This window comes from Perissodus microlepis, chromosome 18, assembly GCF_051167445.1.
Source record: "Perissodus microlepis isolate ML-2025 ecotype Zambia chromosome 18, ASM5116744v1, whole genome shotgun sequence".
In the NCBI taxonomy this organism is placed as follows: domain Eukaryota; kingdom Metazoa; phylum Chordata; class Actinopteri; order Cichliformes; family Cichlidae; genus Perissodus; species Perissodus microlepis.
In genome coordinates this window covers 620578-630925 of record NC_140478.1, presented here as the reverse complement: position 1 = coordinate 630925, position 10348 = coordinate 620578, and the positions used below count along the sequence as shown (strand labels likewise).

Here is a 10348-nt window from a genome sequence, read left to right as displayed (position 1 = left end):
TCACAGCACCGTCACACCATCGTCACACCATCGTCACACCATCGTCACAGCATCGTCACACCATCGTCACAGCACCGTCACACCATCGTCACAGCACCGTCACAGCACCGTCACACCATCGTCACAGCACCGTCACAGCACCGTCACACCATCGTCACAGCATCGTCACAGCATCGTCACAGCACCGTCACAGCACCGTCACACCATCGTCACAGCACCGTCACAGCACCGTCACACCATCGTCACACCATCGTCACAGCACCGTCACACCATCGTCACAGCACCGTCACACCATCGTCACAGCACCGTCACACCATCGTCACACCATCGTCACACCATCGTCACAGCACCGTCACACCATCGTCACACCATCGTCACAGCATCGTCACACCATCGTCACACCATCGTCACAGCACCGTCACACCATCGTCACACCATCGTCACAGCACCGTCACAGCACCGTCACACCATCGTCACACCATCGTCACAGCACCGTCACACCATCGTCACAGCACCGTCACAGCACCGTCACAGCACCGTCACACCATCGTCACACCATCGTCACAGCACCGTCACAGCACCGTCACAGCACCGTCACACCATCGTCACACCATCGTCACAGCACCGTCACACCATCGTCACACCATCGTCACAGCACCGTCACAGCACCGTCACAGCACCGTCACACCATCGTCACACCACCGTCACAGCACCGTCACACCATCGTCACAGCATCGTCACACCATCGTCACACCATCGTCACAGCACCGTCACAGCACCGTCACACCATCGTCACAGCACCGTCACACCATCGTCACAGCACCGTCACAGCACCGTCACACCATCGTCACAGCACCGTCACAGCACCGTCACACCATCGTCACAGCATCGTCACAGCATCGTCACAGCACCGTCACAGCACCGTCACACCATCGTCACAGCACCGTCACAGCACCGTCACACCATCGTCACACCATCGTCACAGCACCGTCACACCATCGTCACAGCACCGTCACACCATCGTCACAGCACCGTCACACCATCGTCACAGCACCGTCACAGCACCGTCACACCATCGTCACACCATCGTCACAGCACCGTCACACCATCGTCACAGCACCGTCACACCATCGTCACAGCACCGTCACAGCACCGTCACACCATCGTCACACCATCGTCACAGCACCGTCACACCATCGTCACACCATCGTCACAGCACCGTCACACCATCGTCACACCATCGTCACAGCACCGTCACAGCACCGTCACACCATCGTCACACCATCGTCACAGCACCGTCACACCATCGTCACACCATCGTCACACCATCGTCACAGCATCGTCACACCATCGTCACACCATCGTCACAGCACCGTCACAGCACCGTCACACCATCGTCACACCATCGTCACAGCACCGTCACACCATCGTCACACCACCGTCACACCATCGTCACACCATCGTCACACCATCGTCACAGCACCGTCACACCATCGTCACACCATCGTCACACCATCGTCACAGCACCGTGGTAACATTACTACTAGATGAAGCGTTAAGATTGTAATGAGTGAAATCATTTTTTTTGACCCAGACTGTCCAGTGAAGAATGAGATGATGGAGCAGAGGACGGGGGGCATGGACGGCGGTCCGTCTCTGCAGTGTCTCTGGGTCTTCAGCTGTGAGCTCAGCAGAGGACGCAGCGTGAGCTGCATGACCTGGAACAGAAAGAATCCGGTAACAGAACAAAGATCAACTCCGACTCACAGAAACTGATTCAAGAGCAAAGAGCTTGAAGTTTGTGTACATTTCTGTGCAACACAAGTCTTTTGTCCTTGTGTCCTTCATGTGTGTCACTAATGTTGCTGGACTGTTTTCCAGTCTGAACGGTGAAGTCAGAGTGAGCTGGGTTATAAAAATAATCTTTAAATATACAATTCAAAGGTAGTATAACCAAGTACAGTTAGCTAACTTTCAGACACACCTGCAGTGTGGAGAGAAGGCCGTAGCTTTGCTCAGTTAAATGCTGAAGGAGCCTGGCTAATATTGGGACTCTTCTGATAATATTGTATTGAAGCATGCTGATCACTTGAAAGAACTGAACATGATTTATTGAGATAGAGAAATGAATGTATTTGGCGATTAGACTGTGGTGACCCATCAAAGCAGTGCCAGGGTTTAGGACAGGATCCCCCACAGCTGAGACTCTGGTGGTGATGATGAAGACGGCTCTGGCTGAGGGTGGGGAGGTGGAGGGTTGCACAAAGGAGAATCTGAAAGGAACAATGACAGAGAGCACACATGTAAACCGTGCGAAGTGGAAGCTGATTGGTTCAAAGAAAGACAGCGTGGGAAAGCGGCAGTCGTGTAGGAAGCAGACTAACACCCAGGAAAGCAGGCAGACGACTGATTACTGATCCTCCTCGTGTGGCTGTCTTCTAGGACCTCCTGGCTGTGGGTCATGGCGAGTTTGACTCTGGGAACCAGAAACCAGGTCTGGTGAGCTGCTGGTCCATCAAAAACCTCAAGGTATGACTTTGCTTTGGACTGGATTTAGTCAGCTCCCCTCATCATCATCGCCCAGATTGTTGAGTGAGGATGTTCTTCCTCCTGCAGTGACCGGAGCACGTTATCCACTGTGACAGCGCTGTGACCGCTCTGGATTTCTCTACTAACTGCCCCAGTCAGCTGGCTGTGGGCGCACATGACGGCAGCATAACAATCCACAGTCAGGACAACAGGTCACGTGGTGTCAGCAGCCGGTGAGGGGCGTGTGCAGTGCAGGTCTTTTACTACACACTGAAAGTAAACCATGCTACTGCTCTGTCTTTGTTTCATGTGCTCTGTGTAGGGAGAGTCCCAACAGACACCTGGGGCCAGTGTGGAAGCTCAGGTGGACCCAACAACAAGTGAGCTCGACGGGGGAAGAGAAGGTGGAGGCCCTCCTCTCTGTGGGTGCAGACGGCAGAATCAGCAAGTGGTTTTTCTTCAAAGATGGCCTGGACTGCATAGGTACTCAGCAGCCGGCTCAGTGCAGTCAGCTGAGACAGCATACAGGTCATCGTTGTCTCAGGATAGTTCCAGCCTTGGAGAACTTCACCTCTCTCTTTGGCCTTTAAGATTTTAGGAAAAATGTCCTTTTCTAAGTGAACCTTGGCAGTTGGCAGTAATGTTAAACTCTAATGGGTGAGTATTTTGTCAAAGGTGTCAGAGGAGAAGCAGAGCTTTTATTTCAATGGTCACAGGAAATGAAAAGTCCAATCTGACAGAAATACTCAACAGATGCTGTGCTAACTCCATAGATACTCTAAGCTAAGAAAAAGTACACAAACTCCAACAACAACCATGGACTAGAACATGAAGACATGCCTGGCACCACAGAGACGAACACAGTGCAACTCAGACTGACTCTGTGGTGGCTTCTGCATGCTTTTGCTCACAGACAAACAGACAACAGGCAATGATCAAATAACTCACCTTGGTGTCAGGTAAATGATATAAAATGATCCATTTCCTGCCGTAGACTTGATGAAGCTAAGGCGGATTGAAAATACAGAGACACAGACTGGAGGGAAGAGGACTGAGATGGTGACAGAAAGTGTCCTGACAGCACTGACTCCTGGGCTCTGCTTCGACTTTCATCCCACAGTAAGTTACTGTTGGGTCTTAAAGAGATAGACCCCGCTGACTCAGGGGCCAATCACCAATCAAAGCAAGACAACCACAGCGCTCTTTGTCTTTTACTTGCTGCAAGGGGAGTCGTCAGGGTCTTAGATAAGATACCTTTATTAGTCCCACAAGGGGAAATTTCATGTTTCAGAGTTGTGAGCTCTTCCCCTGGTCTCCCCTCACAGTCCTTTTACTGACGACAGCAGTTACACAAACATCTCGTTAGTCATGTGACAGATAAGGCACTCACACGTGAACATGTGATATGTGAACATGTGATATGTGAACATGTGATATGTGAACATGTGATATGTGACATTGTCTGCTACACCACATATCACTGTGACCTTTCACCAACATCTCCAGTCACCCCACGTAACCTTTTAGCATTCTTGCTAAAGATCTAATCATCTTGGCCTTCCTGCACAATGACAACCATATTGATCCACAGTTCTCTAACAGAGATTCATGAAATCCCTGAGATGTGACCAATGTATCCCACTGTGTTCCACTGTTCCTGCAGGACTCCAGTATCTACCTGACTGGGACATGGGAAGGTCTCATCCACCAGTGCTCCTGCTCCAACAGTCAGCAGTTCCTTGAAACCTACAGGAAACACTTTGTAAGTTCTTCAGAGTAAAAGCTGCCGAAGACTTCTGGAAAAAAAACATCTGTTTATTCCCCAAAAGCCTTTTTATTCCAAACTGAAACTCCACCTGCAGTATAACAGCTCTGTAGGGACACTGCTTTTTTGTCAGTTAACTTCATTTAAAGGAAAACAAAAGATAAAGTAAACTGACACCTACCGGTCTGTCTCTGTAAGTCCTCCTGGACTGACTCAGCCATACTGGGATCAGGGGTTTGGTTTTGGACTGGTTTGTGGTCACCTTCATAAATGATATCAGTCTAATTTTAGGCTTAGGTAAAGTTTCGGACCTGATTTCAGAGTGGATGCGGTTTGATGTGAATTGGGTTGAGACTGGTTTATGTCTCATTGTGGTTATAGAGTTTCTTTCTGAGGTTTAGTGTTTAGATTTTGTGTCAGCATATTCCTTTATTCTTCAGTCAATTATGCTGCACACACAACTTGGAGTCATTTTCACCGATTCTTTGATTTACAGCATATTTTAAACTTTACAGATTCTTCTCTGTGTGAATGTGATGGTAAACCTTAAAACTTACTAAGTATTCTTGGTATGTGAAGGCAGCGCTACATTGTTACAGTAATGTATAAATGTTGTCCACATACCAAGAATCCTGATTCAGTCAATGAAATGAATTTCACTTAGATCTGTAAATAAAACACAAACTGCTTCGGAAATGAAAATGTCATATTGAGCCATTTGAGCAGGAGATAATATATAAACACACATATGCTGCGATCTTTGTAGAAAGATTCTGAGTGATGGAAGTCTGGCAAAATAATAACTTCACTGTTTGTTACAAACTGCTGTTCTTATGGTGCTGAATCTTCTTCGTGGGTGTGTGACATACACTCATACACCTCTTCTTCTTCTTCGTCAGTGTCCTGTAAACTGTGTTGTGTGGTCCCCTTTCAACCCTGATGTGTTCCTGAGCTGCTCATCTGATTGGACCATCCAGCTGTGGAAACAGCACCACTTGAAGCCTGTGTTGGGTTTCACCTCCGCCCAGAAGGCCGTCTACGACATCAAATGGTCCCCAAAGTGGCCTACTGTATTTGGAGCTGTCACCGAAGGGTAGCTAGAAATCTGGGACCTGAGTTCAAGCATGTGAGTACCTTTGGGTGGCGCTGTCACTCGGTGTTCCTGTTCCAACACACAGTGGTGTGTTTGTGTAGCTTATCTGCCAGATGAATTGAAAACCTTTAGATAACTTCTTATTTCATAGCAGTAATGATACATGTAATCAATGTAGCCTATTTGCAGCTCTGAGGGCCAGGATCACTGATTCACCCGTAGCTAGCCAGGCCCCTGTAGCTGCTGTAGCTGAAGATAGTGTAGGCCCTGCTAGCTGATCCCCAGCAGACCCCAAGCAGCTGGGGAAAGAAGGCGGCTGGGTGACGGTGAGGAGGAAGCATAGTCCTAAACAGAAGCCCCAGGTACACCACCAACCATGTGTCTAACCGTGTTTCCCCACTCGGCGACACACCCGCCGGGGGTCAAACTCTGGTAACTGGTGATTCTGTTCTCAGACATGTGAAACCTTCTGGAGGAAACCTGGTCTTGTTAGGAGAGACGGCATCCATCCCACTTTGGATGGAGCAGCTCTCATTTCTAGAAATATGGACAAATTTATTAAACCCCCCAAAATATGACTATCCAGAGTTGGGACCAGGAAGCAGAGTTGCAGTCTTACACACCTCTCTGCAGCTTCTCTCCTCCTGCTACTTCCCCAAAAACCCATCTCCATAGAGACTGTGTCAGCTTCCAAAAAGACAAAAAACAAACTAAAAACCAGCAACAAACAACTTAAACATGAAAAATCACAAAGAAAGAACAGTACAGTATCCACATCTGAACCAAAGAGTAAAACAGTGAAATGTGGATTATTAAATATTAGGTCTCTCTCCTCCAAGTCTCTGTTAGTACATGACTTAATAATTGATCAACAAATCTATTTACTCTGCCTTACAGAAACCTGGCTGAAGCAGGATGATTATGTTAGTTTAAATGAATCAACACCCCCGAGTCATTCTAACTACCAGCAACCTCGAAGCACAGGCCGAGGGGGAGGTGTGGCAGCAATTTTTCACACCAGCCTATTAATCAACCAAAGACCCAGACAGACTTTTAATTCATTTGAAAGCCTGATGCTGAGCCTCGTCCACCCCAGCTGTGAAACTCAGAAACCAGTCTTACTTGAAAACTAAGGCCTCTAATCAGAAGTACCTGACTCCGTGGTATAATTCTCAAACACGTAGCCTAAAGCAGATGACTCGTAAGCTGGAGAGGAAAAGGCGTGTCACAGATTTAGAAGATCATCATTTAGCCTGGAGAAATAGTTGTTGCTTTATAAGAAAGCCCTCCGCAAAGCCAGAACATCTTACTATTCATCACTGATTGAAGAAAATAAGAACAACCCCAGGTTTCTCTTCAGCACTGTAGCCAGGCTGACAAACAGTCAGAGCTCTGTTGAGCCAACCATCCCTTTAACGTTAACTAGTAATGACTTCATGAACTTCTTCACAACAGTTTAAGAGTCTGAATAGAGATTGACAGACCACGTGACTTTCGCGCATTGCATGCCGGGAACTCGTGGCAAAACAATCCAAGCGCCGCATCAAATGCAAGCATTTGCAGCACCGCAAAACGTTCATTCTCCAGTTCCAATACCTTCTCGGTTTTTCTTTGTTCCACAAAATAGGAATGTACAAAACGAAGGAGAACAATGCCGGACCGTACAAAGACAGACTTGACGAAAAGGCAAAGAAAAGGTACGAGGAAAAAATCAAAGGAGTGAAAGGTTTAGACCCTTACGAGCACACAGAGTGGACAAAATACGTTAGCGTGCTGCCCAACTTTCACCACGCTCATATTTATAATTATACGGTTCTTGGAGTGAGTGCATACACTCATGAAGTTTAGTAACTTCAGGTCACTGCAACAAGCCCAGGTACAGTTTACCGACGGACGGGTACAGGACCTTGAAATGCACCGTGTAGAACGAAAGACCATCGTACGAACAAAGGTAAGTTTACCTCACAAATCGTCTTCATAAATACACATTCATTAACCGTTTATTAATAGGACCTTTGCGCTCAACGGTAATTAATTAGTAGTGGAAATAATTTCTGGTTCATTACAGAAATGTAGCAGTGACAATAATATCGTATGCTGTAATCGTACTGGGCAATTAGTGATACAAAAATCTGTCATATATCCTGTGAATAAAAGTACATGTTTTTGTCTATGTACCATGGTAATAACCGAAGCGAAACGCAATATTATGTCAGGACAATTCACTATTTATGCCAAGCTGAATATTTACTGTACATTCTGTCCTCACAAACACGTTTTTCTGCACTGACTGTTTCAGGTAAATCACTCCATGCGCCTCAGCCAGAAGCCTCTTCAGCCCTGGGTTATTCTGCAATCTAATGGGGACGTTGAAAGTGCACATTGCACATGCATGGCAGGTGTGGCAGAGAAGTGTGTGCATGTGGCAGCTCTCCTTTACAAAGTTGACACAACTGTGCGTCTACGAAGGGAATATCACGCCAACAGATGTCCAAGCTTACTGGATAATGCCCTCCAACATCAAGAGAGTGCAAGGAGTACCTGGACACACAATTGACTACACCACCAGTGCAGCAAGAAAAAGGGCACTTGACCAATCCTTCAGTGCTGGACAAAGTGACTGTTCTCCAAATCCCAAAATCCGGACTCGCACTGGTGGCAGTTCGCTACAAGTGCGTACACTGGCCGATTTAAAGCCTCTCACAGATCTCCTGCATGAAAACCGGTCAGGCCTATGCGCCGTTATGGAGGACTTCTGCCACCAATATGCTGACCCTGTCCAGACTCGTGTCCTCCCCAAATCACTGCTACGTATCTATGACCCACAGATGAAGGGCTGTCAGCTATCTGTCCTTCTGCAGCACTGCGATCGTCTGAAGCACTGTGTTGTTGTCTCAAAGGCAGAGGCACTGGAAGAGAAAACCAGGGAGCAGCACAAATGTGATCTTTGGCACACAGCATGAGCAGGAAGAATCACTGCGTCAAACATACATGCAGTTGTGTCCACCTCCATTGCCACTCCTGCGTTGTCAACTGTTAAGAAAGTGTGCTACCCACAAAAACTGTCACATCAGCTCTCCGATCATGAACCGCAACAATTCAAGTGGGGAAGAGACAGTGAAAACACAGCACGAGAGTGGTACACCTCACAGGGAAAGGTGCGGCATAGAGAACTTAAATACAGAATAAAAAGTATTATTTGGGTCATATTGCAGCGATGACAGGAAACACTTGTCGTCTTCGTGTTCTTGCTCGTTTAAAACCTGTGAACTGTGATCAGCGTGCAGCCCGAGGCACCCGAATGTTTTCATGTCACACAAACCAAAATAGACTCAGAGTTTCATTAGAGCTCAGCTGCAAAACAACCTGACTGGGATCAACGGGGGTCACCGGGAGGGGGCTCGGTCCCCATGTAAATGCTGTTTTTATGTGAAAGGCCACTTTTCTTTGTTGAAATTGCATCCCCGGCAGAGTCATTATGAAGCAAATTAGCTCGGCGATAGGAAGTTAAATTTTTCTTTCAGGGTTCAAACGGAAAACCACAAACACATTTAGACTGAGCTCAAACCAACAGAGGGCTTTGGTGAAGATGAAAAGATTTTCAAGCACCCGAGCACACCGTGTGACTCTTTACAAAAATAAAAAGCAACCCTCTTGACCCTGGAGGTCCCTCAGTCCTCTAAAACAAAACCAGGTTAATCACATTGTATTTCATGATAAGCTGTCAGAGGCATTAAAACCATGATAACAGGAGGGAATGTCAATGGAAAATTGTACTGAGTAGTCAGTGTAAGCTTTTAGTGATATAAGTTTATTGATGACAGAATACTGCATGATGACCTTTTCATTGCTCAGAACTGATTGTTCTTTATGAAACGTGTTCTGATATTTGTATCTGAATCTTTCCACAGCGATAGTAAGAAGTTGAACAAGCAGTTCTGACCTCGCACACACACACACACACACACACACACACACACACACAATCACATACGCACATGCTCATGTCACTGAACGAATGTATTCATTTCTCTTGTATAAATAAAGAAAGCAGACGGTGACAGAGCACAAGTCCGTGAGTGTCTCTTACGTGTAGGAGCGCTCTGTCACTTGTCCTCGCGAGTAAAGACAACTGCAGTGTTTGTGTTTTCTAACTCAAGTGTCTCAGCTGAAGAACTGCGGGGTGATTTTAAGAAATCCCCTGTCAGACTGTATATCAAAGATGGACACAATCACTGTGACATCACTCGCTGGTTTTGGTTTGTTCTTAGAGCACAAAATATGTGAGCAGTGCTGCTGCTGGTCTGCACTGTATGAAAGTGCACTATTTACTAGAGATGGACCGATCCGATATTACGTATTGGTATCAGTCTGATACTGACCTAAATTACTGGATCGGATATCGGAGAGAAATAAAAAATGTAATCCGATCCATTAAATATCAAAAAAGTACCTCACAAAACTTGCGACACGCCGTAACTCGCCTCATAACCTTAGCACGTCGGAGCAGTGTGCTCACGTGATAGAACAGCTGTGGCGTGTGAGACCTGTCGGTGGTCTGGTTGAGCATTTTGAGCCTCGCTAACACCCCGGCATTTCATCTCCGACAAAGTTATCCCAGAGAAAGTAAAGCAAGTGTGTAAGTTCATCTCTGAATGTTTGTAAAGCATTCCAGCGTTAAGCTTAACAACCGATATATGGAGCGACTGCCTCTCTCTCTCTCCCTCCCTCTCCTGCTGCTACTTCAATCGTGAAACTGATCAATGATCAGCTGATCGGCTTTTCTGTCGTGAGTCCGTCTCTCTTGTTTGTTTTTGGCCCACTTTGCACCAGAAAGAGGAAACCAGCGGCAACAGCAGCACGTTTAAGCTTGATAAGCTGTTGTTAGAAGTCCTGCCATTGATTAATTCTTCGATCTTAAATATGATCAACCTATCTCTAATAATCGGCTATGTACCACA

General features: G+C 46.7%; 1 protein-coding gene across 2 annotated transcripts; it reads left to right on the top strand.

The window, feature by feature from the left end:
• The first annotated feature begins 1629 nt into the window (after positions 1-1629).
• On the top strand, positions 1630-9757 carry LOC146366372 (dynein axonemal intermediate chain 4-like). Of its 2 annotated transcripts, XM_084912573.1 has the most exons (7): positions 1630-1737; positions 2443-2529; positions 2617-2762; positions 2852-3012; positions 3524-3648; positions 4193-4291; positions 5194-9757. In XM_084912573.1, the coding sequence occupies exons 5-7, from the start codon at positions 3529-3531 to the stop codon at positions 5389-5391; spliced, it is 417 nt and encodes a 138-aa protein (XP_084768699.1). In that variant the 5' UTR covers positions 1630-1737; positions 2443-2529; positions 2617-2762; positions 2852-3012; positions 3524-3528; the 3' UTR covers positions 5392-9757. The 2 variants fall into 2 exon arrangements, with proteins under 2 accessions (XP_084768699.1, XP_084768698.1); XM_084912572.1 differs by having other exon boundaries at positions 2852-3648.
• The last annotated feature ends 591 nt before the right edge of the window (positions 9758-10348 follow it).

What these genes read in the sequence shown, in the direction of transcription:
- LOC146366372 (XM_084912573.1), top strand. Translation starts at nt 3,529, where the DNA reads ATGAAGCTAAGGCGGATTGAAAATACAGAGACACAGACTGGAGGGAAG. An exon ending in GCTTCGACTTTCATCCCACA is followed by an intron (nt 3,649 to 4,192) that starts GTAAGTTACTGT and finishes CTGTTCCTGCAG; the next exon opens with GACTCCAGTATCTACCTGAC. An exon ending in AAACCTACAGGAAACACTTT is followed by an intron (nt 4,292 to 5,193) that starts GTAAGTTCTTCA and finishes CTTCTTCGTCAG; the next exon opens with TGTCCTGTAAACTGTGTTGT.